The sequence below is a fragment of the Biomphalaria glabrata genome, chromosome 4 (genome assembly GCF_947242115.1).
Source record: "Biomphalaria glabrata chromosome 4, xgBioGlab47.1, whole genome shotgun sequence".
Lineage (NCBI taxonomy): Eukaryota > Metazoa > Mollusca > Gastropoda > Planorbidae > Biomphalaria > Biomphalaria glabrata.
This window is the reverse complement of record NC_074714.1, coordinates 27,456,010-27,475,542: the sequence shown is the minus strand read 5'-3', so window position 1 is coordinate 27,475,542 and position 19,533 is coordinate 27,456,010. Positions and strand designations below refer to the sequence as shown.

Sequence of the window (19,533 nt, the reverse complement as noted above, 5' to 3'; positions counted from 1 at the left end):
CCTATCTACATTCTAAAATGTAGTATCAGATATGTCTGGCCTATCTACATTCTAAAATGTATCAGATATGTCTGGCTTTCCACATTCTAAAATGTAGTATCAGATATGTCTGGCCTATCTACATTCTAAAATGTAGTATCAGATATTTATAGCCTATCTACATTCTAAAATGTAGTATCAGATATGTCTGGCCTATCTACATTCTAAAATGTAGTACCAGATATGTATGTCTTATTTACATTCTAAAATCGGGTATCATATATGTCTGGCCTATCTACATTCTAAAATGTAGTGTCAGTTATGTCTTGCCTATCTACATTCTAAAATGTAGTATCAGATATGTATGGTCTATCTACATTCTAAATGTAGTATCTGATATGTCTGGCCTTTCTTCATTCAAAAATGTAGTATGAGATATAATTATTGTCTATCTACATTCTAAAATGTAGCATCACATATGTCTGGCTTTCCACATTTTAAAATGTACTATCAGATATGTTTAGCCTATGTACATTCTAAAATGTAGTATCAGATATGTCTGGCCTATCTACATTCTAAAATGTACTATCAGATATGCCTGGCCTATCTACATTCTAAAATGTAGTATCAGATATGTCTGGCTTTCCACATTCTAAAATGTAGTGTCAGATATGTCTGGCCTATCTACATTCTAAAATGTAGTATCAGATATGTCTAGCCTATCTACATTCTAAAATGTAGTATCACATATGTTTCCTCTAGCTGTATTCTAAAATGTAGTATAAAGTATAGCGCGTAAAAAAAAAATTACTTTCAATACAAGTCTTACAATGATTTGAAAGTGATACAAAAAATGCACTTACTGTTCCATGCCCAAGCTTTCTTAAGATACAGTCCCTTGTAATAGTTGGCCAGATTGTGCGAGCATGCAGCGCTAATGTTAAAATCCTCGGGACTTTTTCCTGCACGAATAAATGCACGATATATGTGTGGAAAAAAGAGATAACCTGAGTGTTCTAGCTTCTCTAGCTCTTCGTTGATTATATTGTTACTCTCATTTCTTGAAGAAAAACTCGTTATATTATTGCCAACAATATTAGTCAAAGATTGAAAAGCATTCTTGTCTCCATAGGTTGTATTGTCTGGCTGTAGGAGTGTTGTATTAGCTGATTTTAGACTGGTTGACTCAATTGTTGACTCAGTCGTTGATAAACACATGAGTGTCAAACTAGCAAATGACAAGTATATTACCTGTGCAATAGATGCATCCATTGTCCAAGTTAGGAACAATGATTCAGACTTGCTAAAACGTTGTATAGAAGAGCAAAACTTTTGAAATGTTTTATACTCGAAGATTCCAATGCTAGTTTGTTTTAGTATGGTTCCTGAAATATCAAAAGAATCATTAAACATTTTAAAAATAAGTTTATACACAACATGGTAAATACTTAGTGGTGCAAACAAATAAGTTAGTTAAAGAACAAGTTTTTCGAACACAATAAAACGAAATTTGGTACTGCTATTGCAAAGTTCTAGATCACGTGTTTACTCTCCAAGGCTTGAATTCTGCTTTCAGCCTCAGCGGTCAGAGCTGGAACGATACTGAATAGTTCAGACAAATGGAGGCAAGCTTCCATAGACTCAACTCTTAGGCCAATTAGAAAGAAGAAGTAGCTAATGTAGCAGTGGGTTTTAAAAGGACTTAGCAAAGTTGGCGGTGATGTGGCCAGTGACAGCGTGTCGTAAGTTATTCCCTCTGAAACATGTCCAGGATCAATCACCAGCCAATGTGATGGGCTCTTTGTAACCTGAACATCGCATGACTTTCAACAAGTATACAAAGAAATTAAATTATCAATGCGGATTACCGTGATCACGTGTACAGATGTATAAATAGCAAAAACTTCTACCAATGAAATCTTGTTTTATAATGTGTATAAATATACTGTCACTGTCACTTTTGTTACCTTGGCTCCATCATATCCAACAACACTCTACTGGATAAAGACATAAACAACAGGATAGCCAAGGCAATGGCCACCATGTCACGGTTGCAGAAAGAGTCTAAAGTCCTAGTCTACCGGACCTGTGTGTTGAGCACCTTGCTGTACGGAAGTGAAACATGGTCAACCTACTCATGGCAGGAAAAAAAGCTGAATGTCTTCCACCTCCGATGCCTAAGGCGGATCTTTAAAATAAAGTGGCAAGATAAGATAACCAAAGAGGAAGTGCTACAAAGAGCAGGGTGCCAGGACATCCGCTCTGTTATCAGCAGCAGACGCCTTGGCTGGCTTGGCCACTTCGTAGAATGCCAGTAGGTCGACTTCCACAGGAGAGCCGCTGGTTGCCCACTTTTACGTTATACGGATGTATGCAAACGCGACATGAAGCTCTTCAAAATCTACACTGGCAGCTGGGAAGAGGTGGCACTGGATAGATCCACATGGAGAGAGAGCATAAAGGAAGGGTCACGGATTGCAGATGTCATACACAACAGAAGCAGAAAGAAGGGTGAAAATGCAACGGCGCCTGGTGATTATATATGCCCAACCTGCGATCGCAGCTGTGTATCAAGGATTGGCCTCTTTAGTCACACAAGAAGTTGCAAAGGAAAAAGATCGTCTCTCGAGACGTAAAATGCCACAGATAAATATACGGATACATTGCAGCAGATGAACAGATCACACAAAACTACAAGCGGCTTTGCTCCTTCAGGGAGCTGCTAACAAACATAACATGACAATTCGTACAGTCTCTCGTTCATGGAAAAGATAGAAGGAGACTTAGATTTAGCCCCAAACACCTTGTTCAAGCAATTCAATTGAATACTATTCGTTCCAACGAAGTTATTCGATCTGCTTGATTAATAAACAAATCCATTGATACAATTTAATTTCATAGCTACGTGAAACTGGTTCACTATTAAGATCATTTAGAGTTGCGTCAGAAAGTTTATAATATTATATTCTTTTATTAAGCACATACAATGTCTGGAATTAATGTTATTGTAATAGGTTAATGATAATTTTAATGCACAAACTGTTTTAACATGTTTCAATATTGTAAAGCATACATATATAAGTAGGTGTAACCACATAGCCCATAATGACAAACACCACAAGATTTTAACCCAATGTGTCCGCTGCATCTATAATATTTAACAATAGTCTTTGTATAAAGCTAAATGTATAAGTAATAAGATTTTTGTTGAACTTATCTTGATTAACAGACGAAAGTTGTAGGTGCAAATACCTCTAAAGGAGCTCCTAGTTTTGCTTTTTTATTTAAATCCTAGAACTGAGTCTCACTTCGTGTACGTTTTGTGTTCTACTGTGTAATGTTGGCCGCTTGTAACACAGGTTTCTTATCTAGTAGAAACAATACAAAGAACTGTGCACTTTTTGAAACGTGTAACCCTCTAACACCAGACAGAGTGACACAAAGTGACGTCAAAATGTCAGGAGAAGTCAAAATATTCACGAAATAGTGTCACTACCTGAAGTTGGGCAGACACTTCACATTTTAATGAAATATCCGTGCCACCAGTAGGATTCGGACTTAAAAAACTATTTTTTATGCAATCAAGTGTTTACATTTCAAACCTAGAAGGACCTACACTTTATAGAGAGAATTTCTGATATTATTATACAGAATACACTTTTGTAAATGATTAAATATCATATTTATTTAATGTAATGTTAGTGTACAATAACATATACTTTAAGAGGAATAGAAAGTATTTTCCAAAACAAATTAAATGAGATTGTATTTATATAATATTATAAACTTTCTGGCACAACTATAGGCAGAAACAAACAGAGAGAGAGAAGTTGGGTTTTAAAGAAACATTGTCCTCCTTCTTACTTCGGGATCCGCCTTTGCCTCTGTGTTGTAGTTTTGTTCGTGTGTCAAAGAGCCTACTACAGATATGACCTAGATATTTACGTTATAAATGCAGATCCAGCACTTTAGGGTAATGGTAACATATTAAAGCACCTCTTGACCCACTTAAGAAAATAGGCTGTACTGAATTGATGTCTTTTTAACGCTGTAATGCCTTTCAATCATTGTTATTATCCATGCAACTAAAAACACACAGTGATTATCAAAAGAAACAAAGACCAATAAGACACTAGTTCAGTAGTTAATGTGTTGTGTACACGTCAGAAAGTACTAGTCAATAGTCTCACGTCTCCAGTTTTACGCTCTAATTCACATTTCCTCCACTACCAGCCAATTCAGAATGAATTTCATTTTTTGACCTAGATCTAGCTGCATGCTCCCATTCGCCCACCTCCTCGACCATTTTCTTCTTTGTATTGTACCCTTCTCTTTCGCAATGTCACAAGTCTGTTATAGTTCAAGCTAAATTATTAAGAAATTCTAAATATTCCAATGTTATACTAGACATTGTTTGGAACCCATCTAGTTAGTTTGGGCTAAGGATACAATTAGAAAGAAGCACTTCATCCATACGACATTTTTATTGTGGAAGAGGTCAAAGTACACCCAAATTAATCGTTATTACTTTGTAATCACTGAAGGAAGGCCTGGAGTATTTCAAACAAACTGATCCATCCGCCTGCTGTTTTTATGACACTATATCAACAATTGCTAGAGGTCTTGAAGTGGCATTAGATTTTCTCCGGTAAGGAATGGTGCTAAATATGTATGAAGAATCTTTTTCGCAGCTTTCAATATTACAAAGGCATTATTAAGGGTGTGATATTACGCTTAGCTTGAGTTATGTTCCAGGGATGAATTAAAAATATCATTTGAGATTGATACGGTAGCGGTATGTGAGCTCATCTTTCATTGTTTTAAACTCTAAAATAATGATAATTCTCTTGAGGAATCATGTCTTGCAATTGTGCATTACACCCACTGGCGGATCGGGGGGGGGGGGGCGGTAGGGCCGATAGCCCCCCCCCCACTCGAAGGTGGGGGGGGGGTGGACGAATTTTAGTATAGAATTCAAACAATTTGTATATGAATTTATTCCTTATGCTAATAATATATACTAGTTATTTATATTTGAACCTATTTTTAGATTATTTCGCCCACCCCTCTAGTATGTTGCCCGATTTGGTGGGGTTGGGAGAGACCGATGGCATCAAATCCGCACCCCCCCCCCCATAAACTTTCGAGTGGGGGGGGGCGGTCCATTTATTTGTAGAAATCACAGCTTGCTAACAGAATCAATTAAATATCTATATCTATATGAATAAAACGTGTTATTGGTGATTTAACCGATCTTTATATGTTCCCTGTTGGCCGATAGGGAGGGGGGGGCGAATACCTCTACTGCCCTTCCCACCTGTCACAGATTACATTATAGAATTGCTTGTACATTTCACTTTTGAAAGTAATATAAGCCCTCGACATGAGTCTCGGGATTTAATCCTCAAATTTAGACACTTGACATTCAAGTCAGGATTTACCCAAGGGACATAATTAGTATGTTTAAAATCTATTGGTTGATTTGAATTAAACAAAGACATTTTTGAAAAGAGTTAGCGCCAGAGAATTGGCGGTAGTAAGAAAGTAAAGTCAGTCGATAATATTAAGTCCTTGTAGATAGACACGTTTCTAAGAGCTCTGTTTAAAAAGCCTTTGTAATATGGTTCATGCTCATTGATTTATAATTTGTACATAAGTTGTACTTACGTTATATTCAAATAAAGTTCCAGAGTTTTGTTTTATCAAAGAGTTGTCAATTGTGATTCTAGATCTTCACTTTTGTTAACTATTGAATTCAAGTAAAATCCCCGGCATCACAACACATCGTGACATCATACCATCCGAATGTTGTGACATATTTGGCACTCTCCGACTAACAAAAGTTCATGGACAACTTTTAACGAAATTTATTCAAGATCTGGGACCAATTTCTAAACTCTTCAAAGGAACTTCATTCTTATTTAACGGAGGACAGAATTTCTGTGTTTAACAGGTCAGTTGGTTATCGATAATTCTTTTATAAAGATTTTCGTTAGAGTTACGTCTAACTCACGAAAACTATTATTATATGTAATTGGCAAAAGGAATAAGACCAATATACATAATAACTGGCATTATTAAAAGACCAGTAAAGCAAATAACTGGCAATATTAAAAGACCAGTAAAGCAAATAACTGGCAATATAAAAGACCAGTAAATCAAATAACTGGCATTACAAAGAAGACCAGTAAATAATCATTTGAGCAGCACAAAGTAAACAGAAGACCAGATTTAACCAACTGTTAAACCAGTAAAAAGTACATCGGCTCAATAGATCTATATATTCAATCATACGACTCCAGTAACTACAAGTCTACTGTCAAGAATTTATTAGCAAATTAAGGCTTCAAGAACTTTGTCACTAGATCTATATTATTATTATATCTGAGATAAAGACAAAATCCAGATATTGTAAATTTTGCTCCAATACAAGAAACTAACAAAAAATTAAATATGGCTTCCAGTGCTAGAACAAAACGATTCTTCGAATTAATAGAATTTGCCAAAGAAAAGCAAATTTCAAAGCCAGACCAGTGGGCAGAGAAACAAGAAGAGAAAGAATATCAAGAGCAAGAAGCTGAAAAACAAAGGCAAGAAGCTGAAAAACAAAGGCAAGAAGCTGAAAAACAAAGGCAAGATTCTGAAAAACGCATGCAATTAGAAGAAAAAAAATTGCAAGACGCCGAGAAACAAAGGCAACATGAAAAAGAAAAAATGGAATTCGAAAAAGAAAATAAAGAAAGCATTCCAATTCAAGGTCAATCAAATATGTTTGACAAATACAGATTAATGAACAAAATATCGGCTTTCAACGAAAACATTGACAATATGGACTCGTATCTCATAAGATTTGAAGACATAGCTACAACATCCGGTCTACCTGAAGCACATTGGTCGAGCTCACTCCTCACCCTTTTGACTGGCAAAGCTGTCAACATTTGCTCACAACTGTCAATCAATGAACGCAGCACTTACTCTGATATCAAGGAAGCTCTACTGCGCCAATACGGAGCAACTTCAGCCAACTATAGAAAGAAATTCTATAATGAAAGGCCACAGCAAAATGATGATCCTCAAATTTTTGTAGCTAATATGTCAATCTGGTTTGATAGATGGGTATCCATGGCCAAAATAGAAGAAAGTTACCAAGCTCTTCGTCAACATATTATTATCGACAACATCACCCATGCTCACTCAGAAGATATTCAATCCTACATTATAGAGAGAAATCCTACTGATATCCAGACACTAACCAAGATCATCAGACAATATAGAGCAGCCTATCCAAACAAGTCAGTCAAACCATCTGTTGAAGAAAATTTTGTCTGCTTTGCTCAAGACAAAAATGCAAGATATAAGTCAGATGACAAAGTCAAATGCAACAAATGTCATAAACTAGGGCATTTCACGTCTCAATGCCGCAGCAGAACCACAGAATGTTCATATTGCCATAAAAAAGGTCACCAAACTCATGAATGTTGGAAAAAACAGGCAGTCTCCAAAAATCAAAATTTTGATAGACCCACATCACCAACTCAAAGATACAGCAATAGAGAGCAATACAATCTCAACAAAGCACCTAGAAATAATAAACCAGATAACAACAAACCTCGCTACAGAAGTCATTCACAGGACTCCAGACCACAATATATGCCTAACAGAAGCTATTACAATGAGCACTCAACTATGACAGTCATTGCAAAGTCCAATGGTCTCAAATTTTATCCAGGCTTTGTAGGAGACAAGAAGGTGGAAGTTCTTCGTGACACCGGAAGCACGTCCACATTAGTACATGAACGCTTCGTACACGCAAACCGTTTCACGGGCAACCACGTCCAAGTCACTGCATTCAACGGAACTGTCAGCAAGTTACCTGAAGCCATCATTTATGTTACTACACCATTCTTCAGTGGTCAAACAAAAGCATTAGTAACACCCAATCTACCAGTGGACCTAATCATTGGAAACATAGAAGGAGTTAAAGAATGCACTCCTCAAGAACTTGCTGAATGTACAAATGCCATAGAGCAAGGTCAAAAATGCTTAGCAGTAATGACAAGATCCATGACCAGACAACAAGAACATTTGGCACCTGAACAAGTTAGCCAAAATAATCACATGACTACCTCAATTACTCAAGCTATGCAGAATGCAACAGAACCAGTTACTAGTCCAGTAGCCAGCAACAATCAAGAACACTCAACATGGACACCCTCAGTTACATCAAGCCCATCCCTACCGGTCATAAGTCCACCTCCAATTCCCGAATGTCCATTGTTGAACTTTGAAGAACAAGACGACATGCCCAGAGTCTCTAGCAATGATACAAGAACTCTAACTGGTCAAACTGAAGTCCATCAAGACAAGTCTCATGAACCAGAAGCAGATACTTATATTCAATCAACTTTGGCTATACCAGACAAAAGAAAAACTTTTCAACTTGACTCTACCACTCATACAAGTATTCCTCATCTGAAAGAATGTGAGTCAACCCAAGAAGCCATTACAACCAAGAACATTGAAAGTCAAAGAATATTACATCAACACATGAAATCAAGATATTTTGCTCAAGGAGATCAAGTCAAATTACTGTTACCAGATTTCAGTAACAAACTGTTTTACAAATGGCAAGGTCCATTTACCATCACCAGAAAGATTTCCAACCTGCTTTATGAAATCAATGTCAACAAAGTTACCAAAGTATTTCATGTTCATATGTTTGAACATTACCATGAAATAGATAATGAAGACATCAAAGCAGAAGTTGAACATTTTACAAGCTTAGCAACTATTCCTGAGGAAGAAGAAGAAACATCATCAACACCCATTCCTGAGATAGATGTTTCATTACCAGCATCAAATCAAATTGACATTCCCAAGGTCATCACTATGAATGACATAACACTACAAACAGTGAAGAACATTAAAGTGTTTACAGACCATGCAAATTTCTTTACCAGTGTTTCTGAGACATTTCCAGTACTGCAATTTGAAAGAAACTCAGAGAGCAACAACACTGACAACACCAAGTTTCATCCTCCTTCTACTCAAGGGGCAACTTTTCTTCAGAAAGGAACAAATGAACTTCTTCAACATTGCTGTATTGACCGATTGAACTCAGACTTGTTCAGTCATTGCTCTATTGAACATTCTAACGCAAAGCATTCCGCTACCATTATTCTACAGCGTCAAAGTTCATCAACCAGAAAATTGAGTTTTGGTGTCGGACAGTTCTAATTTTCACCAAACTCAAACGCGGTTCAATCAGACATTATCTGTGAGATCATTATGACATGGAGACAACAGCTTCATAAACTGAAATACCTTTTCTTCAAGTTTAGAAAACGCACATGCACATCCATGTCGGCAATTCAGAAGGGTTCCGAACTTTACATTTCTACTCTACATATGTACTATAGCATATTCAGTGTCACTTGATCCATTATCATTCATACTCGTCAAGGAAGAACAGTATTCAGTTGTACTTAATCAATTAATTTGTCTACTCATTTTTTCCACAGGAGTTCTATATCAGATGTTGTATTTATTTCAGCACCAAGCAACCCACTGAGGAAAGTCACTCATTCAAGATACTTTGTTTATTATGTTTCAGCATCTTTGCATATGACATGCATCAGACATTTTAATTTTTAAATCATGAGCATTTTATTTCAGGTATTTTATTTCAGGTCGAATATTTTTGCATATATCCTACTATAATAGTACAGATACATGACAGACAATTGGAATTTTTCATTGCTTCACACATATTGAGATTTATATCACATTGAGTATTATTTTCTCAGAAGATTGTCATGTACTATCACAATTATTTTTTTTCTATGTCAATTTTTCATATGCAATATATTTTTTTCCATGTACACATTTTCACAAATGAGTTATAATGTCATATTTTAATTTCATCATGAAGCTTCATAACTTATTCAATTCAAGATTTATGCTTTGTACAACTTTTGATATTGTTCATGACAAGCATTGTCTCATTTTCATAACCACTTGTATAGTGAAACAGGTGTTCAAAGTCATCAATAATTTTATTCACTGCATTTACATATTTTTTATCTCCAAGTTGACTTTATTTTGTCATATGTTACCTCAACCATTTTTCTATAATTTCATGTATGGTATTTTGTGTATATTTAAATATTTTTAATACATATGAGCATTTCTATTACCATACAAATGCTAAATGGAGGGGGGGTAATATGTCACAGATTACATTATAGAATTGCTTGTACATTTCACTTTTGAAAGTAATATAAGCCCTCGACATGAGTCTCGGGATTTAATCCTCAAATTTAGACACTTGACATTCAAGTCAGGATTTACCCAAGGGACATAATTAGTATGTTTAAAATCTATTGGTTGATTTGAATTAAACAAAGACATTTTTGAAAAGAGTTAGCGCCAGAGAATTGGCGGTAGTAAGAAAGTAAAGTCAGTCGATAATATTAAGTCCTTGTAGATAGACACGTTTCTAAGAGCTCTGTTTAAAAAGCCTTTGTAATATGGTTCATGCTCATTGATTTATAATTTGTACATAAGTTGTACTTACGTTATATTTAAATAAAGTTCCAGAGTTTTGTTTTATCAAAGAATTGTCAATTGTGATTCTAGATCTTCATTTTTTGTTAACTATTGAATTCAAGTAAAATCCCCGGCATCACAACACATCGTGACATCATACCATCCGAATGTTGTGACACCACCTAAGCCCTCTGAATGGGGGGGCGGTCTTATTTTTATTGAGAAATAATAGTTTGTGAACATAATTTGTTGAATATCTATATAATATAAGCTACGTATTGATACGTGAGCCCATTTATATATTATGTCGCACACACACTCTAATCTCAAATTTTATCATTAGTAAATATAAATATAAAGCCTATCTTTTATCCTGCAGTCCGTACCCCAACGGTTTTTAATAAAATAAAATTACAGAAAAACTGCAGAATATAGCTTAAGCAGTCGATTCTTTCTTCAAATACACCAATAGTAAATATTCTTCTCGACATATCTCAATGATGCACAGCATATTTCTTGTAAGTCAAATGTAATACAATCCTTAATTCCGTACTGGAAGCTTACTCACAAGTTTATTCTAAAATGTTCACATTTCGGACAATGAAATGCTATTCCTCTGTATAGTCTAAAGAAATAGAATATGAAAACGTTATGATGCTACATCATGGCGAGAATTGGGTCTTATAGCGGAACATTTGGCTGGCAAACCGAAAATGTACACATTTAGTTGTAAGCTGAGATAAAGTTGTAAACAACTATTATGTACAGGGCCGGTCTTACGCCACTGCAACCTATGCGGCCGCGGTGGGCCCCACACTTTCATAGGCCCCGCGCGAATTCTAGGTATAAATTATTAAATTAAATTATTTAAATTAATTATTAAATTAAACGATTTTAACTTATTTATTAAAAGGGTTCATGGAATTCATGAAAATCTCCAGATAGTATTAAAATCTTTTGAAAACTGATGCAAATCTTATTAAAAACAGACATAATTGTCATTTCTGGGTGTCATTCAAATATATAAAACACAAATTCTACTCGCGATTGTAAAAAAAAAACGGCATTGTCAGCTTTTAGGTAATAAAAATGTAATAATAAAGCAAATTTTAACCAAAACAAGAATTTAAAATAATTATAATTTACTTTAAAAGTCATTGGCACACAAATAAAGATCTAAATCTATCTCGACCTCTTAAAAAAAAGGAATATTTTGTTACTCGATAGTAAATCTTAAAGGCAGATCTGAATGTTTATCAGCCCTTTGTTGGCCAACTACTATCTACTGTAGATGGCTCGTAAAGTTAATCTGACCGTGATTTTGTACTTAGTAAAGTAAAGTATGAATAAAATGCAAAGACAAATTTAGTTTCTAATACAAATTCTTAATTTTCACTTATTATCTTTATCCCTACCCATACTGGGTCCTGCGCAATCCGTTTCGCATAGGGCCCCACAATCTGTAGGACCGGCCCTGATTATGTAGATTATTTTAACCCTCTAAAATTTTAAATAATTATTTGAAAAAATAACAAACTCACTTGATTCTTATTTTAGCATTCCACTATGTTTTCAATAGACATGTTCTCTTTGTATCTTGTGTCTGAAGACACGGCTGGTCTCGCCACATCACATTCGGTTGGACAGACTTACAATGTGTAAAGGGCTATCTTTACCAACACTATTGCGTTGCGGAAACATGACCTAGTCAAGGATCACTTGTTATGGCATAGAGGTCGGTAGTACCATAAACTAAACTGTAACAAGAAAAATATTTTTTTCAAATTCTTAAAAAGCAAACAAACAAAGCTGATATTATATGTAATTGTATCAATTAGTTGGATTAATCTTGGATTAATCATGTAGATAAATTTGTAATAGATCTAGACTAACAATAATAAAGCTGTGCGATTAGAAATACTTTTACCAATTGTTTTTGTTTAGCGCAATTTCAGACGTTTAGCTTTCTCAATGAATTCTGATCCTATCACTTGTCTGGACCAGTTGGGAAAGGGGAGGGGTATGTCTGAATGTTACCGTGATCGCTCTTTAAATGAATTTAAAAAAAAAAAACTTAACGACTTGAATGCAAACTCGTAGGCTCAAACCTCATAAACGGAACAAATTTAACTTATACCAAGCAATGGAATGTTTATTTTGTGTATTAGTGTTTCAATTGAACTTCGTATTTCGTTGGGTGGGTACATTGTTCCGCAATATTGTCATCGCCGGTAGCTGGTTTCAACTCCCAATTACCCACTAATGCTTTAAAATGTCATGCGTTTTTTACATCTGACAACCAGTCCAACTTCTGACCTAAAGTGTGGCTCAGATACTGAGGCCATCGGAACTGTTATCACTAACAGAAGGGACAAAGGCGAGCAACTAGCACATAAACCAGTAAGCTTCGGGCAAGAGGAACTCGGTAGAATCACCTAGGAAAAGGAACATTCTGAATCCAAACCTCCGCTGCCTTGCGGCTATAGCTAAACATGGGAATGGCTTGGGGAGTTGAGGAAACATGAGGAGCCGGCGGGGACACGACAATTCGTTCACTGACATTTCGTTCACCGACAAATCGTTCACGACTTTTCGTTCACGCGACTATTCGTTCACCAGACATTTCGTTCACCCGACTATTCGTTCACGCGACTATTCGCTCACGGACTATTCGCTCACAGACAACTTGTTGACCGACAACTTGTTCACCGACAGTTGGTTCACGACAAATCGTTCACGCGACAAATCGTTCACGCGACTATTCGTTCACGGCACGGACAAATTGTTCACAGACAAATCGTTCACTGGATAGTAACATATTGTTTATATTATATATTCTCGTCGCGTGTTTAATTTATTTACATTAAAACTTTTTTAGCTATTATTTCCAAATGCAAAAAATTTCTAGAGATCAGGTCAAATCCGAGTTTATTTAATTTCATTGTTGTTGTTGTTAATATTTTGTTGATGAGGACAGAATGTGGTAAAAATTATACTTAAAATAAAAAAAAATTAAAAAAGAGATCTTACAAGCTAGCTGAAAAATGTAAACGGGCCCTCACTTGACTATAGGTAACATTTTTACTTTCACCTTTAATATACATTTACACCCCCTTCTTTTTTTTCATCTACCGGGAATCCACCCATTCATCTGGATACTCTAGTTAACTCCCAGTGGAGTGGTAGACAGACTGGATCCTCTGGAAGTAATAAAACTTTATTGGACATCGCCTATACAATCATTGAAAATATCTACTAGACACTAGTATAGTACTTTCCATCAAGTTTAAAAGAAGTTTTATTTTATTTTTATTTTAGTTAACTTGTTTCTATATGTGACCACCCATTGGTAGACTAATTTGATTGCTTGGACTTCAATAACAAATTTATTGAAACAATTTTATTTTGTTGTTTTGCATAGATTATAATTTTTCGATAGGGTACCAAAATATTTCCTAGTGTTGTATATGTAATTAGTTTTTTTTTTCTTAAATGTCTTAATTGATAAGTATTAACCTTAGATCTGTCTCTAGTATGTGACGTTCAGAGTTGAACAGTGAAACCATATATTGTACCAAATCTAGTACCATTGTTAAAAATCTAAATTATCTCTCGTAAAAACACTGAAAGGATTGTGGAAAAAATACTAGTGTGTCTGAGCTAGCCAGGAAAACCAGTGACTTGGCAGAATGCATGACGCGTAGGACGTAATCATCTTCTTTTTTTGAAGAAACGTCTGTATTATATAAGATAAGATTTGTTTTTGTTAATAAGATATCAATAAAATGGGTATGTTAATTAAACATCTGGACCGCTATTAAGAAGATAAGCAAAAATGGGTAGGTCGAACAAGACTACGTGATGGACATGAGTGTAAAAGAAGGCCTATATGTTGAAAGTAAAAATGTTACCTAGAGTAAAGTGAGGTCCCATTTAAATGTTTCAGCTTGCTTGTAAGATCTCTTTTTTCTTTTAAGTATAATTTTTTATCACATACTGTCCTCGTTAACAAAATATTAACAACAAACAAACAAAAATTTTAAAAAGAATTTCGGATTAGGCCCGATCTCTAGCAATTTTTTGTTTTTGGAAATATCCAGTGAACGATTTGTCTGTGAACAATTTGACTGTGAACGAATTGTTCGTGAACGATTAGTCGCGTGAACGATTTGCAGTGAACCAACTGTTGGTGAACAAGTTGTCTGTGAACAAGTTGTCTGTGAGCGAATAGTCCGTGAGCGATATGTCGCGTGAACGAATTGTCTGGTGAACGAAATGTCTGGTGAACGAATAGTCGCGTGAACGAAAAGTCGTGAACGATTTGTCGGTGAACGGAGCCGGCGAGTCTTAGGTAGCGTGCAGCACGCAGTGCTACATCCTGGCAGAGCCTACGACACTACTGACCCCAAACAGTGTTGTATTTCCTTTGGACACATCAACTGCGTGGAAGGACTGGTGTGTGGAGGACATTCCGACTAATGCTAATGCCCAGGCATTCATCTCATTACATTCGTTCAACGAGTTGTACTACAAAAGGAGGGCAACAACATTCTATTTTTAAACACGCATGTAGGTCGCCTAGTGTGAATGTTCAATTATGACAAGGTCGGTCAACTTTGTAAAGTACAAATGTAGCAAAAACAGAATCACTAATGGAGATTGTATTCACTTTGAGATCATTAGCATAAACAGGTGAAAGACTGTTTATGTAAAAGACTGTGGAAGACTGCTCTAAAAATCTTTAATGCTGTTACAGTTGGATAGCGCATTAGAGGACATACGAACTCTCCATTAACATTAAAACTCTTTCTGTATAATATTGACATCTCCCAGATAATTTTTTTGTCTGTCTATCGCTTTATTACGTTACTCTAGAATCTCTCTATTACGTTACTCTAGAGTCTATTTCTCTATTACGTTACTCTAGAGTCTATCTCTCTATTACGTTACTCTAGAGTCTATCCCTCTATTACGTTACTCTAGAGTCTATCCCTCTATTACGTTACTCTAGAGTCTATCTCTCTATTACGTTACTGTAGTAGAGTATATCTCAATTGCGTTACTCTAGAGTCTATCTCTCTATTACGTTATTCTAGAGTCTATCTCTCTATTACGTTACTCTAGAGCAGGGGTCTCAAACTCATATCAGCATGTGGGCCACAGTGGAAAGTAATAATCAGTCAGCGGGCCGCACCACGAAAAGAGAATGTTTTTTCATTAAATTTTACAAACAATACTGTCACTGCAGTTAAATGCTAAAATAAAGTTTTTATAATTATTAATTACATTCAGTGTAGTTTATACATGCACAGGCAGGTTAGTTTTACTACAATAAGTTGACGTTGTCGTTATCTCTGTCACTTATAAAAAAAGCAGAAACTGTGGTCCCCCCCCCCAAAAAAAAAAAAAAAAAAAACTATAATTTCTAGGCTTACCGCAGATGGCTCGTCACTCATGTTTCTGACCACTCAGCTGAGAGCGTTTGGCAGAGACCAGGCCATCGACGATAGACCTGAAGTCGCGTGTAGTGGCAAGCCGCAAGGTTGCTCTCAGATGCTCATCAGTAAGTCTTGATCGTAATGCTGTTTTGTTGATCTTCATTCTGGAGAAAAACTGTTTGCAAACTCCCAAACATCGCTAGAGATTCTAGGAGTTGCACAGAATAATTTTGTAAATTTCTCTATGGGAAGAAACTGGTAGAAATCAGGAACGCCAACATCAGCGTATTTTTGCTTCAGAACAGTGTTACACTGCAGGTCCAGTAGTTCCATCTGGACTTCCACTGGAACGTTTTTCACGTCAACTGCGAACGGAGTGGAAACAAGGAAAAACTGTCGTTCGAAAGCAGTGAATTGCTGAAAGCTGTGTTCAAAATGTTCCATTAGTTTGAAGAGGATGTCTACGTATTTTTCAGGCGCTGTGGTGCAACCGTTATGCTCTGTAGAAAAGAGAAATGAGCCAGGTTTCCATCTGCCAGCTGAGTGGCCCACAAAGTCAGCTTGCATCTGAATGATTTGATGCGGTCAAACATCACGGTAATCAGCTGCTTTATGCCCCATAGTTTTGAATTGAGTGCATTGAGATGTTGCGTGATGTCAGTAAGAAAAGCAAGATCCGACAAAAACATTAGGTCACTGAGCTGTGGTATGTCTTTGTCTTTCATTGCCATGAACAATGCTATTTCCCGTCTAAGTTAAAAAAAAAATCTCTGCAGCACTTTTCCACGGCTCAACCATTTGACTTCCGTATGATACAACAACTCTCCGTATTCGTTTCTAAATCAGCTGACTCGGTGATCCTGCTTGCAACTGTGTTCGCAGACAAACGTATGCCTTCGAAGAGCTTCTTTTTCTCGGGGCAGATAATTTCACACGCCTGTAGCATACACTCCTTTACAAACTGGCCTTCAGTGAATGGTCGTGAAGCCTTTGCTATCATCTCGCTAACAACAAAGCTTGCCTTCACAGAATCTTGACACATGTACCCAAATCCCTCCCCATCTCCATGTCTTTCTCCAGTTTCGCTAGCCGCGTGGCCTGGTTAGCCACGCGGCCAAATGGTCGGAGCAGTGTTATAATGGTGGCCAGATTCTAGCCGCTAGCGGCCAGCGGTTAGAATCAGGCCACCGTTCACCCAGCTTCCGCTGAAAGCCTAAGCGGTCGGTGGTCGACAGTGACACCTCATTTACTGATTTGTGCAGTTGTAAATCATTTCACGGCTTATATGTGGTCATTGTAAATTTTATAAATTTTTTTTTAATTCGCGGACGTGGCCGCGGGCCACACAAAATAGTTTCGCGGGCCACAAGTGGACCGCGGGCCACGTGTTTGAGACCCCTGCTCTAGAGTCTATCTCTCTATTACGTTACTCTAGAGTCTATCCCTCTATTACGTTACTCTAGAGTCTATCTCTCTATTACGTTATTCTAGAGTCTATCTCTCTATTTCGTTACTCTAGAGTCTATCCCTCTTTTACGTTACTCTAGTAGAGTCTATCTCTCTATTTCGTTACTCTAGAGTCTATCTCTCTATTACGTTACTCTAGAGTCTATCTCTCTATTTCGTTACTCTAGAGTCTATCCCTCTATTACGTTATTCTAGAGTCTATCTCTCTATTTCGTTACTCTAGAGTCTATCCCTCTATTACGTTACTCTAGTAGAGTCTATCTCTCTATTTCGTTACTCTAGAGTCTATCCCTCTATTACGTTACTCTAGAGTCTATCCCTCTATTACGTTACTCTAGAGTCTATCTCTCTATTACGTTACTCTAGAGTCTATCCCTCTATTACGTTACTCTATAATCTATCCCTCTATTACGTTACTCCAGAGTCTATCTCTCTATTACGTTACTCCAGAGTCTATCCCTCTATTACGTTACTCTAGAGTCTATCCCTCTATTACGTTACTCTAGAGTCTTGACCTATCAAAAAGACTGGTGCAGGCGTTGCGAAGCTTTTTTTTTTTTTGAAAACAAACAGGAAAAGTTGAGTAATGAAAGATGGAATGAGCTAGAGATAAACAGGAAAAGTTGAGTAATGAAAGTTGGAATGAGCTAGAGATAAACAGGAAGGGTTGAGTAATGAAAGTTGGAATGAGCTAGAGATAAACAGGAAAAGTTGAGTAATGAAAGTTGGAATGAGCTAGAGATAAACAGGAAAAGTTGAGTAATGAAAGTTGGAATGAGCTAGAGATAAACAGGAAGGGTTGAGTAATGAAAGTTGGAATGAGCTAGAGATAAACAGGAAGAGTTGAGTAATGAACGTTAGAATGAGCTCGAGATAAACAGGAAGAGTTTATTTATTTATCTATTTATCATTCCCCACGTCAATGGGAGATAAGTGAAGGGTTTTGTCGCCAATGTGGTGGTTTCAGTCTAGCGCGAAGAGGAAAAGGTGGGCCTAGAAAGGGGAAATAATTGAGATGAAATAAATAAATAAAAATTAATGCTGTGATAAAATTGAGTGACACTGTCAGCAAGCTTTAGGGCTGTGACTTACGCCCCCGCCAAGATGGATCTATCACAGAAGATCCATAAAGTTCTAGCGGACATGTGTCATAAAAATTAAAAATAAAAAAAAATCTCGAAAATAAGGGTAGCCATATCAGGAGGAGGGTCCATCCAAGTCCGTCCACGGTCTCCTACCTCCCGTCCCCGGGCATGTTGTCACGTGGGTGAAACAATTAGGATGGCCTGGGAGAGTAGATGAGACGACTGGATGAGTAGTATCTTCGTCCTGGGGAAAATTGGTGAGTGTGATTTGGACTTAGGCGATATGCTCGTTGGGGCTTACCTCTGAAGCCATTGTGAGGCGCTTCTTCACGAAAGCAAGTAATCGGCTTATCTCGATTTCTCCTAACGTGATCAATGCTCGGGAAGAGTGGCCTGATTGTTGCTTTTAAGCCATTATGATGAACGCCACACGAGCGCCAAGATTCGGCTCACTTCGTGGTTTCTTGAAACGGTCAATGTCAGGGGAAAATTGTCTGTGAGTGGTTATTGGGCCCGGATATCACGATTGCGGTTATCCGGCTTACATCGTGACTTCCTGACACTGTCAATGCCAGGATGGAGTGGTTTGAGCTTCGCTGAAGAGCCGGGACTGGATGTGTTAGCCTGGCGACCAGCGCTTTGGCCACCTTTCTGCTTCATCGTTCTACCGACGGGCAGAGAGAAGTATAGTTTGTCGACGACTCCCAGAGGAACATATCGACAGCCCAGAATGAAGTCGTATACTGTGTCGTCCATGATGACTGCGTCAATAGTGCCGTGCACGTATCTACATTCTAAGTGTACTCTCGCGACCGGTAGAACCTTTGGAGAAGTGCCACAGTCTATGGATTGGATCTTAACAGTTGTACCAATGAGATCCGCTGCGTCCTTACTGATAACAGCATTAAAAGAACAACCCGAATCGTACAATCACGTGCGTCATGGTTTGAGTAACGCTGAGAGTAGTTAGCCTAGTTATGGCGAGACTGGTGGGTGGGTCGGTTATGGGCTGATTG

At 37.1% G+C, this 19,533-nt stretch overlaps 1 protein-coding gene across 4 annotated transcripts in view; it reads right to left on the bottom strand.

Annotated features, from left to right (window-relative positions):
• Positions 1-12,284, bottom strand: part of LOC106079467 (uncharacterized) — a 176,073-nt gene extending 163,789 nt beyond the window's left edge. The window contains exons 1-3 of one of the 4 annotated variants that reach the window (XM_056025482.1): positions 12,069-12,276; positions 3,232-3,347; positions 843-1,364 (exon numbers count right to left, since the gene is read on the bottom strand). In XM_056025482.1, the coding sequence (XP_055881457.1) occupies positions 843-1,251 (409 nt within the window). In that variant the 5' untranslated portion in view covers positions 1,252-1,364; positions 3,232-3,347; positions 12,069-12,276. Of the gene's footprint in view, positions 1-842; positions 1,365-1,946; positions 2,101-3,231; positions 3,348-12,068 lie in introns of those variants that run through there. The other 3 variants (XM_056025484.1, XM_056025481.1, XM_056025483.1) reach the window with 3 other exon arrangements.
• Positions 12,285-19,533: the final 7,249 nt, after the last annotated feature.